This window comes from Alligator sinensis, unplaced genomic scaffold (genome assembly GCF_000455745.1).
Source record: "Alligator sinensis unplaced genomic scaffold, ASM45574v1 scaffold135_1, whole genome shotgun sequence".
NCBI classification, from domain to species: Eukaryota; Metazoa; Chordata; order Crocodylia; family Alligatoridae; genus Alligator; species Alligator sinensis.
In genome coordinates, this window is record NW_005842293.1 from 606,433 (window position 1) to 625,430 (window position 18,998).

At 42.2% G+C, this 18,998-nt stretch overlaps 1 protein-coding gene across 6 annotated transcripts in view; it reads right to left on the reverse strand.

Annotated features, from left to right (window-relative positions):
- TCERG1 (transcription elongation regulator 1) overlaps positions 1 to 18,998 on the reverse strand; it is a 39,424-nt gene extending 20,426 nt beyond the window's left edge. For 2 of the 6 annotated variants that reach the window (XM_025209519.1, XM_014522057.2), the window contains exons 1-11: positions 18,983 to 18,998; positions 18,405 to 18,516; positions 17,577 to 17,802; positions 14,095 to 14,247; positions 13,530 to 13,845; positions 10,745 to 10,987; positions 5,704 to 5,766; positions 3,704 to 3,904; positions 2,589 to 2,704; positions 1,661 to 1,690; positions 1,318 to 1,406 (exon numbers count right to left, since the gene is read on the reverse strand). In XM_025209519.1, the coding sequence (XP_025065304.1) occupies positions 1,318 to 1,406; positions 1,661 to 1,690; positions 2,589 to 2,704; positions 3,704 to 3,904; positions 5,704 to 5,766; positions 10,745 to 10,987; positions 13,530 to 13,845; positions 14,095 to 14,247; positions 17,577 to 17,801 (1,436 nt within the window). In that variant the 5' untranslated portion in view covers position 17,802; positions 18,405 to 18,516; positions 18,983 to 18,998. The remainder of the gene's footprint in view (positions 1 to 1,317; positions 1,407 to 1,660; positions 1,691 to 2,588; positions 2,705 to 3,703; positions 3,905 to 5,703; positions 5,767 to 10,744; positions 10,988 to 13,529; positions 13,846 to 14,094; positions 14,248 to 17,576; positions 17,803 to 18,404; positions 18,517 to 18,982) is intronic. The other 4 variants (XM_025209518.1, XM_014522061.2, XM_025209517.1 and 1 more) reach the window with 4 other exon arrangements.

Sequence of the window (18,998 nt, forward strand, 5' to 3'; positions counted from 1 at the left end):
TACAGAAGTCGAGTTCTGTGGGAGTGATGGAAAGCAACTTTGAATGCATCACCTGTAATCATCTTCAACTTGGCCATAAAGTGTTTCCAAGGAGCACAGAGAAATGGACAGCACCACACCACAAATCCATTCAGACAATTTATATTATTTTTTTTTTTTACAAAATTACAGAAATAAGAACATTCTTCAAACAGGTAGCATAAATTGCTTCAGCTCTAGTAAAATGATCTAGCATGTTCAGATGCATTCCTGAACGATTTTGTCTCATTAAGGTAAATATTATATAGGATAATAATGTTAACAAACTTAATCTGAGAAATGACTTTTAATTGTCAAGAATACGTTTCTCCTGGGTTTGAGTTGGGCTTGGAAATGGAAACTAGGAGATGAATAAACTGTTTCAGACTAAACTCTGAAACAGCAGGAGACAAGAATTTGGGGAAGCTAGGAATATCTGCAGCTGAGGAAGAGGCACTCATTCACACAAACTGAAACATCTGTGTTTTTAACTTGATGGCTCCATCCACCTCTGGGACAGCATAAAGGGGAGAAAGATACTGTCTAAAGGAAGCTTGACATTTACCTAACTTTCTCTGAGGCAGCAGGGTAGAAAACCATAAAACAAAAGCAGGTTATGGCACTTGAATGGACATCTATTCCAGGGTGAACTTCACTGGATAATCCCTAATGAATGGAGCCAAGAGCATTCTTTATACAGCCACCATTATGACCACGGTGCATACAGATGCATCAAGTGCCTCCAAAGCAGCCTGCAGGGAAGTTCTGTATGTCACCAGCCCTTCCAACATGAACCTCCTCAATGCTTTTGTGGACATCTTTTCATAAAATGGAGGCAATTCGTCTTAGTAAGAAGAGCCATGTTTTGCCAGAAGCACTTGGGAGGTGGTAATGCACATTTGGAGATCAGGAGAACAGGTTCTTCTGCTGAAGAGTTCCAGTCTTAGTCTCCTTTCCCTATGATGTCTCTCAAGAAGGCTCTTACCAACTAAATTGTTCCTGAATAGCTGCTACAAGATGTGAGCCTGCCACCAAACATGAGCAACTACTGAAACCCTTTGGAAAAAATCTGGCACCACCTTTCACCCTCTTAGAAATGGCAGGCTTCGATGGTGAAATTTGCCACAAGTCTTTTCGCACATTCTAAAATTCCTATCATCAATAGATGGATTTGATATCAAAGCAGGCATAGAATGGTTCAAACCATTTGGCATCTGCTCATCACCACCAAGCCTTCTGCAATGTATTACAGGGAAAGGAATATCTATGAAGTGTTCACTGGGCAAGATCATTACATACCATGGGGTACCAGGTATAGGAGTGGTTGCAACTGGCTTTGCTTTCTGAGCTGCTTTTTCTTCTTCTGTCATTTCTTCCTCTTTTGGCTCCTTATAGGGAAAAAGGTGGTTAAGATTCAGCCGTACTCTCTATACAAATATTTGTATATCAAAATAAGAAAATAATTTATTTTAAATAATCTGATCAGCAGCTCACACTTACTTTCCATCCATCCTTCCAATTACGAAAGTGTTGTGGTTATCATACAGGTATCAGTGTCTATTTAAGTCAAAGCCCCGATCCAGGAAAACACTTAACCACTTGCTTAACTTCGATTTCAATGGAATTTTATGTAAATGCTTACCTGCATCCACATGCTTCCCTGAAACAGGACCTAAACAAATGGATTACGGTATGATTTCTATTTTAAAGAAAAAATTCAAAAAAAAAAAAAAAAAAGTTGTCTATTCTAAAAGCTAAATGACCTTAAAGACAAGACTTGTACTATATAATATGTACAACATAAAATCTATAACTGCCTTTACAATAGGAAAATCAAACTCAAGCTAACAAAACAAAAGCAAACAAACAAAAAGACTCCCTCCAAAATAAGCATAGCAAACTGATAGTATAGTATTTGTACTACTGAATACAATCTGCCCAATTTTAATGTTAACTAATCTACACTGCATTTATGGCACAATACAAAATTTTAATGTTTAGCTTAGCATTTTTAAGCACTATACTTTATTAGCATACAAAAATACTTTACAAAGGGAAAAGGTTTATTTTGGTTCTTGTAATTTAAAGAAACAAATGTTCTATATTGAGACAGAAAGCTTGCTATAGCATTTTTTTTTTTTATAAACTAGGGTTCAGTTGTACTGTATATAGAGGAAACTGAGTTTTTGCCTCAAATATGCAAATATTCAATTATCTTAAAATTCTAACTACCCTGACATCCAGAACAAGTTTTGTTTTTCTAAACATGTCAAGCCTAATGACAGGACTTTATACAGAGTATATGTAGCGCCAAAGTTTTATTCTACTTTTCACATTCTAACTGACTGTACTACCCCACACATTCTATTTTTCTCTCTGAATATTTTTTTTATTTAAAAAAGCACTAGAAAACAAATAATAAAAAATAATAATTCTCAAATCATCCCTGGAATGTAAGAATTCAAATCACTAATCTCCCAGGAATATGCCTGGTCTACAGGGGATCCATACATATACACAGGAAAAGGATTAAAAATAGAGGTCCTGACTATTTGGTTGCAGTGTCTTACCTCCTTTATAAGTTCTTTTAGAGGTTCTTCTTTGGGCTCCTCTTCTTCTGTTTCCATTGGCAAAGGTTCCTCAGTAGGTTCTTTAATGGGCTCTTTAATCTTCTCTTCCAATTTTTCTAGGAAGAGAGTGATTTTTCTTTAATAGTTTGCCTGTAGTCACTCAAATTCTTATAAGCCACCTCAGATTTGGTTTATAAAATGTGATATTGCTAGCAATAAAAATAATATTCATGAAGTTAAGCTGTGTTTTCTTGTTTGCTATTCTCCTTTCATTGGACTTGACTATAATGTGCTCCTGAAAGGGCCAGATTCTCTTCTGCCAATATCAACTCAAACAGAAACAGGAAGCTGGTTCCCTGATCCAAAGGTGTCACAGACCTACCTAAGTTAGAGTAGCTGAGGCAAGGAAGATGAGGCACGGAAAACTGTTCAGAGATATAATCTGGATTAAATAAATTGAGGATCATTTATTTTAGACACTTAATTTTCTGCTGCCATCCCAACCCCTCCCCATTCTCTCCGTCTCAAGATTTTGCATGCATTAATTTCTTCAATGTCTAAGCTTTTCAGTGGTCTTCATTTTAATGGATTTTGTACCAAGGGTAAAATATACACAGAAAGTCTTTTAAAAGTATTCTTTTCACTTTCTCTGCTAATACGATTGAGCTGTCTTCTAGCATATTAACATAAGAGGTGTTCACTTGTTACTGGAGAAAAAAGTATGCATTCACTGGAGTCAACAAATTAAGCCCTGTTGCCCTCCCTGAGTGCCACTCCAATCCCCTTCCCCTTGTCCAATCTGTAACTGCTCCCTGCCCCCTCCCTGATCTGCTGTGTGCCACAGAGAGGCTGCCTGTGACACTTGTGGCACACTTGCCACAGGTTGGCCACTCCTAGTATAAATGAACAGAAATATTCCAGCACCACAGTAAAAGACAAAAGAACTACAGCTTTAAAACTTATGACCCACTCATATTTTCAACTAGAAGCCAACTTAAAAAGTCCTGATTATGAGCCAAGAAGAATAAAAAGGAATCTGGTTCTAATTTTAAAATGGGATCATAGAAGTCATGAAGTGATCATACCTGGCTGGACTCTAAAATCAAATACTGTACCTTTCTCTTTTAGTTCCTGGGGTTTTTCCCATGTTGATTCCAATGTCCTATTGTTATAATAATAAGTCTTCCCATCAGCTGTTTTGTACTCCGTCCATTCAGAGACTGCTGTTGCTCCAGCCAATGTAGCAGGTGAAGCGGCAATAGCAACCTGCGGATGGATCATAGGTACAATAGGAGGGGCCATTCCTGGCAAGACACCTATATAAAAGGAGCAATAAAAACACAAAATAGCGAGGAACAATGAAGCAGCATTGTGTGACACAGAATCAAATTTAGTAAAACAATTCTGGAGGTATTTAAATTACCTCCTACAGATTAATGCAAGCTATTTAAAAACAAAGGCTATTTCAGTCAAAAACTGGACACTGATGTATTGTAATTAAAATGCACTTCCACCTAAGTCACTAATGATTATAATCAGCTGGGGAAAGAAGAATTATTTAAAATGTAAAGTAATTTGAAGAGCATACCTTCTAATGCGGAACAGTACAAAACTTATTAGAATTTCAGATGTTTAATTTCAGTGCTTTGAGACTAATATAGCAACTCCTCAATGTGATGCTCAGAAATCTTTCAGTGGTTGCAGCATATAACTGCTTATTCCAAAAACATGCTCTGCAGTAAAATGGTATTATTTTTAAAATGAATAGGGAATGTGTTAGTGCTCTCCAAAGTTATTAACATTGGCAAGCTAAATTAAAGCCAGATCATCATAATGTAGAGTTTGCTTCTCCAATATAGCTTGACCTGTAAAATCCTTATTTCAGACTTAGGCAAAAAGTGACAGCACAATTAAAAAGTCACATGGAACTAAGCTTGGGTGATGGTTTTGTTTCATACTTGAGATAGGCTGGTAAATCCATTTAATTCATTTCCTACAGCAGGGCTGTCCAACTGGTGGCCTGCAGGCTACATGCAGCCCACAAGATGTAAAACTGCCCTCTTTCCATACAGGCTTCCACCTGGCTGCTGCTCCCCCACATTGCTCCAGCTGCAGAAGCAGCTGGGGGCTCTGCACCCCTTCTCTGCCCCAGGGAGCAGAGCAGTGCAACACAAGGCAGCCCACAGTCTGGGGGCAGTAGTGTAACTGAAGGGAGCATTCAAGGCAGCAGCTCCAGGTGTTACCTTTGTGGGGGAGCCCATGACTCAGGGCACCAAAGTGGCAGGATGCAGCAAGGGAACTTAGGATGAGACAGGGCACCTGGTACAGCAGAGGAGCGGGAGCTAGGGGCCGGGGGATTAGGCGGCATGTGTCCCTGGGGGTCCATGGCCACCACTGATGCAGCCACAGCTAGCGTGGCCCATGGGTATGCAGCCTCTGGCTGCTTAGGAGTTGGGCAGCCCTGTCCCAGGGTAAAAAGTCAAGCACATGCCCAATAAACTAACTTCTATCCAGGTTGCCTTTTCTTCCCAGCAACAGTGACACACCAGATTTTTGTGGGATAGTGATCATTAAAGAAAACAAAACTGATGTCAAAGTAAGTGAATATGGAGCAGTAAGATCACAATTTAGAGCTGTTTAGCAATACAGTAAAAGTCTATTTTTTAACCAAGACAAAAAACACTTATTCCAGAGAACAGCTAATTTTTAAACAGTGAACACTTTATGCTAAGACATACACATACACACATACCAACATGCAAGCACAATCATGTCATTATATACATGGAAGTAGAAAATACATAAAACCCCCCACAAAAAATAAAACAAACTAAGAAATATGGGCACAAGAAGGTGCACATTTATCACAATTCAACAGTTAAAACAATCTGGACTTGAATAGCTTTTTGTACTAAATAGTCTAACGCTACTAGTTAACTGGGAAAGGTATCTGCTGGCCAAATATGCATAAATGCTATCTTCTCTCTTTTAAATAAAAGTATATAGATCCATTCATTTGGGGAAAGCAAAAAAAAGTAAATAAAAAAATAAACAACAACATTCACTACCATGCCAACTTACAGACAAAACAAACTAAGATGGTTTTAAAAATTACCGGTCTTGGTGGTAGCGACTGTCTTTACATACGGGCAGCTGACTATTTGCATCATTGCTACACCTGTAAAATGGATAAGCAAGCATGTTGGAAAGCTGCCACTGTATGTCAGCTACCACTGGGTATCAGATCTTATCAATTTCCTGCTACAATTTGGAATGCCATTTTTCAATGGCAAAAGACAAAGCAAGCAGGAATACGGATATTCTCTTTTGCTCCAACATTTTATAAAAAGCTAGAACTATAAAATTAGTTCTAAGTTACAACAGCAATTATTGTCTACATTGAACCAGCAGTTTTAAGTTTAACATATATTAGGACTTTGTAAAACACTGGAGAGAGGACTCAGGGGTTTAAATTCAGTGTAGGGGAGGACTCGCACTTCTTCACAGGACAATTCCCAAAAGAAGATTGTGCTTATATACAGTTTCTGCTGACAGTATTTGCCCAGAAGAGGTCAACAGAGGGAGCCACAGCAGAACGAAACCAACAAAGCCTACTTGAGTTTCACCCTGTTACTGCTAGTAACAGTAGTGCCACAGGATTAAAATAGTAAGACAAGGAAGTGAGTTGTGTTGGTAAAGGCCAAATTGAAACCAAAGGGAAAAAATTATGGGGAAATGGAAAAAAGAAAAGGCATAGGCTGAAGGTAAGAGAACGAGGGGGTAGCAGGAAGGACAAAAAAAAAGGGAAAGCTGTGAAGAGGTAAACAAAAGCCTGTAAATGAGGGGACACTGGGGAACCTGTGGTAGCATATAATAGGGTCTTTCACCCTCTGGAGCACCATGGGCTCAAAATACTGTAAAAGTGGTCCAAAACAGGTGTTGTAAAGGAAGCACCATGCTTTGCTCTCTAGCTCTTCAAGAAATGACATATAAAGGCTATGGAAAGCACAGCATCTAACCTCCTTCATGAGATGAGAGAGAAGAGAGACTAGAAAAAGAAAAAAAAAAAAGGAGTTTAAAAGACAGTTCATTTTAGAAGGAAGGATAGTGACTGTGTAAGATTTGAGTATCAATCCAGGGTGTAAGACTGGAAACTAAAAAAAAACTCAAATGTACACTCCCTAAAATGTTTCTATCCCACCATCTAATAGAGGTGGGGTAAGAAATCCAACACTAAATGAAATTAAACCCCCGGGTTTGTAACTAAAATAAGTAACTTTTTTGCCCAAGTAATCTAATGTATTAAAAAATACAGCCAATTGATTGTAAAAAAATAAATCTGTGTCCTTTACTAGAAATTTTCAATTAAAAAATTCAAAACTAGCTTTCTTAAATGTATGGATCAAGACAAAAAAAAGGTACTGAATGAAGTGTTTGTCTGGGTTTGGTGGCCTTTTTATGCTACACATTTTAAATAAGTTCATGCATTTTAAATAAATGCAAAAATTAATTGTAAGGAAGTTCCGCATGTCTTAAAACTAGGTCAGTATAAATAACGCCACCTGCATGATCAGTGACACTGACTGCACTACGGTGCAGGTAGAATTAGCTTATATGGGTGGGTTGGGGGAGAGGAGGAGAAGAAACTGTTTCCTTTGACAGATTTCTTATTCTCTAATGTTTAACTAACGTTTATCAAATGAATTAAGAGCAAGCAGACCTACTTTTCAAGATTTGGGATCATCAGGCATTGCTAAATGCACTCTTCCATTGTCTTATTATAGAATAATATGCAGAATGCCACAGAACTTACTGTCAGGATCATTTGAGAACTAAATTACTTCCTCTGTTTTCATGCAACAAAGTGACCTCTCCAGATGGTTTCATGTATATGGCAACACATTTAAACACTGTAAATCTTTTAACATCCTCTTCTCTATTTTAATGGGATAATTAGTTTCTTGTCATGGTAAGAATGCTGTAAAGGCTGTCTAGGATTATCAGAAAAAGTCTTCAAGAAAGTCAATCTAATAGCCAGAAAAACAAAAAAGCAGACTAATTTTGTTCTGTAATCAAGGGAAGTATGCGCTTAAAATCAATGAAGGAAAAACACTGTCAATGCTGCATGGAGTCCTATACAATATGGACCTAATTTAAAGGGACATTTAGTATCAGAGTAGGAGTATGCCAAGATCTAAGCCCTCCATACCTTCTTCAGAAATAATATTTATGTTTTTAAAAGAATGAAATAGCTACAGAGGGTTTTAATTTTCCACATTCTCTTCTCTTCTGTATGGCAGTGTTCGGATTGGAAACAGCCTAAAATGTTTAGACTAAAAGCTTAACAAAAAAAAACCTCTCACCCCCGCCCCAAAATAATCCCCAAAACAAAACAGTGCCCATTGTTGATCAGATGTGGAGGTTCCCCCTATATTAATATTAGTTTTTTCACTGTATTCAGCATTCACATTTACCTAACAGGTTGTATTTAAAGCAGCTGAATATAGATCATTCATGCTCTTCTCATCTTTCGCTGGCAGTGTCAGAAACTGAAACTAAAACAAGTCACCTTTCCCTTTCTTCATCTAAGTATTAACTGCCCAATTCAAATCTTAGCAATTAATTTTTCTTTCCATTCAATGCTACAAGTCTGTATTCACTGGAACACTCTTCTTAATACTTACCTATCAAAGTAAGCCCAATATATTACACTTAGCTGGCTACCATTTGGCCTTAAATCAGTGAGGACTTCCTTAGAAATGTTTTTCTTTTTTTAATTAAACTTGTTTTGTATAGCACTTTGGTTCTTTCTAAAAATCATTATTTCTCCTACCAGGTTTATGTTTCATGCTAATCAGCATGAATTAAGCTTCAGAATGAAGCTTTCACATGTTTATAGCCAATGACTTGATTTTGTCAATATCTAAGTTTAGCTATTTTTAAAAATGGTTTAGAGCAGGGGATGGCAACATTTTTGGAGAGAGTGCCAAAAACACCCACAACCTCAATTTGTAAGACACTGGGGTGCCAGGGGCATGTGGCAGGGAAGCAGCCAGGGGCCCGAGCCTTGTTGTGGTAGTGCAGCCCTGGCCACTAAGGTTGTGCAACGCTTCGGGTGGCGATTCAATTTGGAGGAGATTTGACCCGATTTGGAGGCTGAATCTCCAAATCTGAATCGAATCAGGGGACCAATTTAAAGGTCCGAATCAATTCAGTTTTCCAAATCTTTGGCAAAGATTCAGAGACCTTTGATGATTCAGGCAGTCCCTGGTGGCTGCAGCAGGGAGCTGCAGCTACTCCAGCTGGTAAGTACTTGGGGGGGAAGGCAGCTAGGGACCATGGGGGGACCCCTGCCAGCCCCCCCACCCCTCCCCAGCTCGGTACTTTAAAGAAAAGCCCCGGTGCTCACCAGGTACTGCCAGGCAGGGGGGCGATCCCTGCTGCCCCCCACTGCCCCATGCTGCATGGGGGTTCCCCCCCCCCCCCCACAACAGGTGCCCTGCCCAAGCCAGCTCTGGCCCTTCAAGAATAAAAAACTCGGAGAAAACCCCAGGACGCCTCTCTCCTGGTGCAGCCTCGGGGCTTCAGGGTCTCATGCAGAGCCCCCAACATGGTGCGGGGCAGCAAGGATCGCCTCCCGCCAGCAGGAACAGTGACTGCAAGGGGTTTTTTGGTTTCGTTTTGTTTTTTTTAAAAGGCCGGAGCTGACCCGTGCAGGGCACCTGCAGGGGGGCTGGGGGGCTCGTGTAGAGCCCCCCATGCAGCGTGGGGAAGCAGAGCTCGCCCCCTGCCCAGCAGCACCTGATGATCTGGGGTTTTCTTTTTTAAAACAGGTGCCAGGAGCTGGGGCAGCCACTGCTGGGCTGGGAGAGGGGCAGGGGATGGGCCTGGCCTGGCTGATTCGGAGATTCGTCCAAATCAAATCGGGATAGTGATTCAAATCACCGACTCGAATCACTGTCCCCCAAACCGGCTGAATCCAAATCCGAAGCGAATACTAGCCGCTTCTCACGGGCCTACTGGCCACTTCCCCACCATCTGCCCTGAAGTGCATGTGCCAAGCAAACTGCCTTTGCATGCCATGCTCTAGCACCCATACCAGGGGTTGCCTATCCCTGGTTTAGAGATTCCTGATACCACTTTTAAAAAGCATCTGTACTACAGAAAAAGCTATAATCAATTATTAGGATGTAGTTCATACAACAATACTTTGAAAGCACTGATTATTTAGATCCTATTATAGGGATTCAGCTTTGTCTATGCTACTTGGAACATAACATTCAAAACAGCAAGTATCGTTAAAATGATTAAACTGGAAGGCAACCCATGATTTTTGTAACCCTTGTTATCTCCTTTGATATCCAGATATCTATTTGTCTGGAATTTCTTTATAAGGTTTTATGTCTCAAAACAACAAATTAGGTTCCATCCCCTTGACATAATTCATTACTGCCCTTTTTCTTAAGCAGCTCAAACTATGTGCGTCATGGTCCAGCATTATACTTGGTGGCTGCAGAAAACAGGTCTGGAAACACCCACCCATCATTTAAGTGTAATACATTAGAATGGTAATCTTTTCTGCTTTGGAATTTGTGATTAACTTTGTTTCCTCTATTGTTTTACTCCATTTCCAAATAAACATGTGTGAGGTAGATCCAAGGACTAAATTCATGTTTGGAAAGTAGCAGCCATTCTTACATTCTAACCTCAAATTCTACTGAAAATAAAATAGTGCTAGAACATACTTGCAAGAAACATTTTTACATATGATTAAACAGCCTCACATTCATGTAAGGAATCAATCCAACCGTTTCTTACTTTGGACTGGACTGTAGTATGGACTTACCCCCCCAAAATTACTCATGTACAAAACAGAAATTTTCAGTGCAGGACAATTTTTCCCATGATCCAAATAAAAAAGTTTTACATGTTTAAATGTAATCATTTACTATGAATTGTATAATTAAACTTAAGTACATTAAAAAGTTGCTGTCCCTTATGACTTAAAAAGTCTGTCTGCTAACCCTAAATTCTTTCAGGAAATATTCTAAATGGAGAGGATTCAGGCAAATTCTATACACAGTGGACACATGAGTGCAAACAAATTGACAACATGGACACGTAGAAGACAAGACAATTACAGTTTGTCAGTTTACCTGGAAGTGGAATAGGCATACCCGGAAGGGGGACACGAAACGGAGGTACCATTACTGGTGGAAAAGCAGGAATTGCTGCAGTTGGCTGAGGAACTGCATGAGGAACAGCTGGAGGCAATGTCTGTGGGACGGGCTGGGGTACTGTCTGCACAGGAGTAACAGAAGGAGCAGAGGTTGAAACACTGACTGAAGGTGTGGCAACTGAAACCCCGGAACTTGGGGTCTGGTCTTGTGTTGTAGGTGCTGATAAAAGAAAAAGAAAAAAAAAGTGTATCTTAGTGCAGCAGATGAGCAGAAAACATCTTAGCTCTCCTTAACATTTCCCTGCCTACCACTACATACTATTTTTTTCTCTCAAAGGCACACATCCGATGAAAAGACACTGCCTACAAGAAAAATGCACTCAGAAACATCACATCATTAAGGAAAAAAATATTTTCCTTTCCCCCCAATCCCTGAATAATATACCCAACACATCTAGAATAGTAGGTAAAAGGTTCCTGTGTTTTGTTTACCAGACCACCAGTGTAGTCTGTTGGGGGTGATAAATGCAATGTGAATGTGCTCCTACTGAGTCAAAGTAAGAAGAGAAAATTAGAGAGCCTGAAATGAAAAGAACTAATGTACCATGCTGAATGAACATGAAGATAACGGCAGCAGTTCAGCTGCATGATCACAGGATCATATTATGTGCTCTGCAGTTAAGTGCAACTGCAGTTTAAGAGTGGGTAAATGTCAACCTAGTACCTGTATAATGAAAAGTAAAGAAAAAAAATTGTTTTAGTCATGAGCTGGAAGAGTTCTACTGGCCTTCAGTGTCTCCTGATGGGAAAATGGGAGTCAGTTGGTCTTTAAATTAATGCTGCAAGTTTCTGAGTAAGATAAAAGGAAGAGGAACAGAAGACTAGTATATTTAAGAATTACACAGCAAACTTCTGCAGATGATTAGGATTCTGTTTAAGCTTGAAAGCAATAGTAACAGCTTTACATAGGCACACCATGCAGCTGTGAAAACTCATTCGTTTTCCTTGCACTATGGAACCAGGTGATGGATATGCAATTTGAGCCACAGGTATTCCACCAGGTCCACCCCTCACTCCTAGAGCTTTTATTACTGGAAGCACTAGAAGAGTAGCAGGCTCGACCAACACAAAGAGCAAATGATTTTAAACTAAAGGTGCTCAACCTCTGGCCCACAGGCCAATAAGGCTCACGGAACCACTGCATCTGGCCTGTGGTCATCCTCCCCCCACCAAATTTCCAAATCCCAAGCCCCCCACTGCTGGTTGCAGCCAGGCCACATCCCCTCTCCCCATGGGCCTGACACCCCTTCCCCCTGCGGGGCCAAGCCACACTGCTTTTTTTCCATGGGGCCAGGCTACAGTTAAGCTGCCCTGCGCCCCCTTCTCCATGGTCAGACGATGCCCACTGTGCTGAGCCCAGTGCTGGATCAGGACCACCACTGGAATCCAGCCTACAAATGGATGGGACACTGCCCCCACAGCCTGCTAGGGAAAAAGGTTGCGCACCCTTGTTTTAAACTAGAGTTCACAGATTACATGTAGATCCTAAGAGTGCCTGCGGATCTGGCCCGCAGGCCATATCTTGCCCACTCCTGCCCTAGACACATTTTTGTAGGGCTACAAAAATAATCATTATGGTACCGTCTGCATATACACAGCTCCCTGGCTAGAACACAAAGTGAAAGGGACATTCTCCAACCAGGACACTGATCCTTAATCCCGGCTGCCCACAAGGGAGCCTGCCAGGGCTCAGCCAAATCAGCCCTTGCCACTGCTGGAGCCCTGTCAGTCACTGCTGACCAGCAACCATATCTGACAGGGTTGCCTGCAAGCTCATCCCTGTAGGCTTCCTGACACTTTCATGTCTGAGTGGGCTATCCAGAAGCCAGCCACTCCCTCCCTCACACTTGGAGGGAGGGAGGTGGGGAGAAGGGAGAGTGGAGCACTGTGGGATACTGGGGGTCAGAGAGAGACCTGAGCCCATGTTAAATACATTGTGGAAAAAAGTCTGCCATGACAAATTTACTGCTGTTTGAAACAGCAACTCTTGTATCGCAAGTACACCATTTCTGTGATAGATACGCCATTTTTAGTGCAACAAACTGCATGAATGCTTACTTTTTATTGTGCTAAAAGAGTGTATATCGTGTAACAAACGCAATGTGTCAAGGCTCTTAAATGGTTTTGTCAACTCAACACAAAGGATCATGCTTGGATAGTCTATAGGATTAAATGGAGAAGTTCTGCTCCACAACTACCAATTCTATGCGATTCAGAGTGGCACTTACTTGTCCACCCTCCACCTTAACATAGTACCAGGTGACATGATTAAGAGAAGAAAAGGGATTCTTAGAAGCATAACACTTCCTCCAAAATTTTCTCTCCCTCAAAAGAGTTGCAGGTTTGCTTTGAAGTAAATTTATAACCAAATGCAAGCATAATAGGGTTTGTTTTTTTAAACTATTATGGGGCTACAACAGAAAAAGCAAATACATGGCAATGAAAGGGACTGCATGTTAAACGAAAGGCTTATCTATGTAGGAAAACAGATCAGCACAGTCCTTCCAGAACAGTTACCCCGGGAAAGAGGTGTCCACACAAGAGTTTATTCTGGAACGATGATGGTGTTTTACATTCATATTCTACCTTCTTACAAAATGACTTCCTTATATAAATAAACCCTAAGTCTTTACTGAAGGCTGCTCAAAAGACAATATTTATTTTCAACCTTCAAAAACCCAAAATAACCCACAGTTACTCACTGGAAATGGTCTGAGAAACTGAAGTGGATGTGGTTGTAGTGGAGGTTGTGGAGGACTGAGTGCTCGATGATGTCGATGGAGAAGCTGCAGATGCAGGACTACTGGTAGTTGGTGTGGAGGCACCAACAGCCTGTGCCTGGGCCTGGGCCTGAGCTTGAGCCTGGGCCTGAGCTTGAGCTTGGGCTTGGGCCTGAGCCTGAGCTTGGGCCTGAGCCTGGGCAGCCAGCATTGGTGTCAGCTCTGACTGCTGAATAACCTTCACCCCATCTGGCTTGGTCCATGCAGACTCACGTGTTCTTGCATTATAAAAATAGACCTAGAAGGGAAAGTCAGTCATTCTCAGTGTTCACAGTGAATGGCCTAGCCCACCATCCTCAAAAGCATGGAAGGTAGTAAAAGCTCAACATCGACACGAATAATTATTAATAAAAAGAAACTGCCCTATTGCCTATCTACTCAGGATGATGAAAAGCATGTTCTTACCATCACAATCTGCAGCCTTGATAGCCAAGCTGATAATATTAGTAAATGATAGTTACTTTTCTGTGTCTGATTACAGCCTTACCTTGCCATCTGGAGTTTTGTTTTCTACCCATATCTCTTCAGTGGGTGGCATTGTTGGTGTTCCAGGGGCTGTGACAGGTGGCATCCCTGGAGGAAACATCATACCAGGAGGGGGTGGCATGCTACCCATAGGAGGTGGCATGAATGGTGGTCTCTGTAAATTCACATAATAGCCATGTCACAGGATGATGTCAAATGCAGTTTGCCTTTATATACAGTATCAATTGACTGCACAACCTTGCAAATCAGGTTCCAAAACAATCTTCTAAGCTCCTCTAACAATCATGGGAACAACATTAGTTGTTCATTAGTTACCATAAAGAAGCTGTGCAGGAGGACATGCTCCAATGAGTTCCCTGTGGCAGGAATTGTCAACTGACAGAAAGCTTGAGAAATAGATAAGCCACAAGACAATCCTTGGAAGTTCTGCTGGCATAGCTGTATCAGTGGTTGGATGCAGCCAGGCTGGCAAAACCCCCAGTGAAAATGCAGTGTTGCTGGCAGAAGGTTTCTGCTGGTAGAGATTCTGGCCTTTCCAACAGCAGGAAACACTTTCTACCATGGGGCACTGTGTCTACACCAGAGGGCTCTGTTCCCATAGGAATGGCAGCAATGGCCTCCTAGCACAGGCAAAGCCCAACTGCCACTACAGCCCAGCCTCCCAGGACCGCAAAAGGACCTTTACTTTCTAGGAGTTCAGCTCTGCTAAAATCAGCCTACCAACAGAGAAGGGATTTCTTCCAGCAGTTCTACCGCTTCAACACAACAGCATATGCTAGAAGCATTGACATAGGAGCACCTACACCAGGTGTTTTGCTGACAGAGCTACATGAGCCAGAGAAGTCTGATGCTTTTACAACCTCAAGCCTGCAGAACTGTCAGCAAATTCTGTGGTACAGACCTGGCCTGGACATCTCTGGTGAGAAATCACTTTGGTTCATTGTGCAGACACAGGACAGTCACACAATAAGAGATACAAAGAAAAAGTAAAACATAAGCAAGTTTTCCATTACAACAGCAGAGTAGGCAATTCCATTACAATCTGGCATGGTTTTCAAGGTTTTAATATGAAAACATTAGGGGAGAAAGACTGCAACTTCAACACAGCAGAAACATTCAATAAAATGTTTTTGTCAGGTACCTAACAGATTCTCCATTAGAGGATTAATTTGACAAAAACCATTTTTACCACATGCTCAAAGCTGATCATAAAAAATCCTAGAAGTTTGATAAATTGGCATTAATTTGATACAGTCTGATAGCATTTTAAGTTGTTATATTAATCACCACAGCATCTGGAATTTTTTCTCGACAGTGCCAACTCTGTTATCTATTCTGATCAAGAAGCGCTCTTTTTTTAAGTTACTGTAAGTGTTTATAATCAACCTGTTTGCTCAAATTCATTTGAAATTTGTTGCACGAGGGGGGTGTCATACAATGCTAATGATTCAAACTGGGGGTCAGTTAAGTAAAAGGGTCCTGCAACACCATCCCATCTGAAAACAGCATTTTACAAAAATCACTAGTTTTTCAAACATTTTGTACACACAGAACGTTCAAACTAGGGCCCTGACTCTCCCCAAACTCATCTCAGTCAGTCTAATCTCAATGAATGGCTATAAACGGCCCTGAGGGGAGACCAATATAGTTTTTTAACTCCAGGTCTTTACCAAACTGACACCCTTAAGAGTGAAATGCATGCATGCAGCTAGATTATTTACAGGCAGGCTATTGCCACAGAAACTGGGCAGCTCAAAATGACCCACATTTCCTTTTGAAAGTTTTTCCCCAAAACAAAAAACTTCCAACTACATTAAAAGGTTGCTGTGAATTCTAAGCAAACTCACAAAAGTGAGAAGCATGTAAAGAAAGTGAGAACTAATGACAGAAAATATAAAAAAAATAAAGCAGGGCAACAATTTTGGCTCATGTTCTTCATCCATTTGCTGTATTGCCTGACTGCAATAGGAAAAGAGCAAATCTCAGTGGCAATTGGTCAAAAAGTTCCTCAGGCCTAATCGTCCAATGTAAACTAATTGTAACATTTTCAGATTCTTGGGGCTTTTCTGGTGCATGCTTTGGAAGTATGGGCAAAAGGGTTAGGATCAAAACAGGGAGCGGGAACAACAGCTGTGGGAGCAATGTCAAAAGTGTGGAGGCAGTTTCTTTGCCAACCTTTGCCTCTTCAGGCTGTGCTCCGGCACTGCTACTGAGGGACAAGCAAACCCTTAAACAATAACTATTATAAGTTCAATATCCCAAAGATCACTTATAATTTGGATATACAAGGACAGTAATCAGAGCTCTGTCAAAGAGCAGTGTTTCCATAGAATTATCTTCCCTATAAACCCTCAATGATTAAGGGGTCACCCTCAAAAGGACCTTTACTCTCTAGGAGCTCAGCTCTGTGAAAAGGAATGACAGCTGGGCCCCTTTCCTTCTAGTGACTTTTCTTCCTCACAAGCCTGTCAAGCCATCTCTCTCTCCTTTTTCCTCCTCCCTCATACATATACCCACGTATCCTCCCTATAGCTTCTGCACCAGACCATGGGAGGGGCCTTTCCCTCCACTGCTCCCTAATCAACAATAAGAGCCCAAAACTGCCCACCTTCTTCTGCTGCCACCAACAATGGGGAGGGAGAAGAGAAAAAAAAAAGGCCTTAGGCCGACCTCCTTTTCCACCTCAAGAAAGTTCCAACAAGGCAAACTTGATCCCTCAACATTTGCATCACATCACAACCATTCCAACTGAGCTCTTTACCCTTAAATACAGCAACACCACACACTGACTGCAGCTGCAGTGCATACTGGAATTTATCTTCGTCAAACATGAGCAATAAATATCACTCACATCTCTTACTAAGCCACTCTTACTGACCCCTTCCAAGTGGCTATGCAGGCTACGTAACAGAAAGGCAGAAGACACCTTAGCTGTGCAATGCTTGGTTTTCAGTAATTCTGAGCATGGCTGTACCATGCCAATGTTTTCGGAAGGGTTTGATGCACTGCAAGACAACTACAACTCTGCACTGGCCAAGTCTTTATTAATGATTTTTTATGCGATTTTATTAGGTTAGTATTGATGACTTATCAAAACAGTGATCTACTATTAGCACTTCCAAAACTGATGCAAAATGATTCATCTAACACAGGGGCAGGCAATTATTTTGGGCGGAGGGCCGCTTACTGAGTTTTGGCAAGCCATCGAGGGCCACATGACAGGCAGCCAGGGGCAGATAAATAATAATTTTCTAAATCTTTTATTGGCCCCGTGGGCTAGACAGAATGGTCTGGCAGGCTGCATCTGGCCCACAGGCTGCATTTTGCCCGCCCCTGATCTAAGAGGACTCTGACCCCCATCTTTTTCAGCATTTATTATTGTCTTCTTCTCTGCTTTAAAGACTTCTGGCTGTTGCTTGCCTTATCACTTCTACCCACATCAAAGCAAAAAGAAAGCAACCTGCCCATTCGCAAGCTCTTTACCTGTAAATGTGGAGGCCCCATTGGTGGAGGAATCCCTCCCGGAGGTGGCATTGGAGGCATGTTCGGATCAAACGGAGGACGTCCAAAGGGCGGCCGAGGTGGCGGAGGTGGACCACGCATCATACCGAAAGGTGGAGGTGGACGCATGAGAGGTGGCGGGCCTCTCATAACGGCATTTGGTGGCGGAGCTGGACCACGAAATCTCAGTGCCTGCTGCTGAGCCATTCTGTGTCAAGGCAGAAGGAAAAAATATATTTTTGTTTGCTGAATAACTACGGGATGGTCCAAAAATCGTGTGTTGCTTTTATAAAAAGTGAAACTAGAAACACCAAAAGGACGTGACAAATTTAACATTCAGTGACCAGGATTTAAAGTGCAAGTGCTTTAAGAGTTTCCCCACCCTGGTCTCACCATTTCAGGTTCACTACTCTTGCGTATAATTTTCTTTTTTAGTCAGAAAAACGAGTAACATACGGATCGGACCATTTCAGAAGGAGCAGGTGCTGTGCAAGCTTCCCTCAAACCGATCTGCCAAGCACCTCAAACGTGACCTGCTATATACCCATGCCTACAAACACGCACATCCTGGGCTCTTTGAACAACAGCTGCCAATTGCACCCAGGGTTTTATTTCTTTCGTAACGTGAACAAGCATCCACCAGGGACTCGGACGAGATCACCTACATCCTTTTCACTCGTGACCCAAGGCAGGAGTCAAGCCCTGATGTGAAGCAGCAAAGGGGTGAGGTGCTAAACCCGCGGTGCCACCCAGCCCAATACGCAGGTACTTTAATAAGTGCACAGATAGAGGAAAAAAAACAACGTTCACCTTTGCAACCAACAAACGCTCTTCTGATGCTCTCAGGAAAACAATTGTGCCCACCATTTAGTGCCAGTGCAATACCAACGTTGGCACGAAGACTCAAAAAAATAAAAATAATCTAAAAAAACCAGAGGTTACAATAAGGTGCACGGCAACACGCATCCGACTTGGCACTCTGATTACACCGCGTCTAATTTAAGTTCGCCGAGCACACACGGTACGTTATCGGATGGACGGCGGTGCTCTCCCCTACCCTGCGGGTCTTTCAGAGAAGGGCAGACGAGCACCTGGCCGGGGCTGTCCCGCCCCAGCGCTTTCTCCCGCCCAGGGCAGGGGGTCGGACTCGATCTACCAAGATCCCTTCCGACCCGAAAAAAATCAATTAAAAGAAACTCTAGCTGAGTGCCGGAGTTGAGACGATGACCGGAAGCGGGGCTCGAGGCAGCATCGCCCCAAGCCCCAGCCAGGCCCGGCGGGGGAGGGGGCGGGGGCAGGGCCCGGGAGGCCACCTCCCCCGAGCGCCCAACGGCCGCGGGACCGGGGGGAGGGGGGGAGGAGCGCGGAGCCCCTCAGCGCGGCGCTACCTGATCTCGTTGTTGT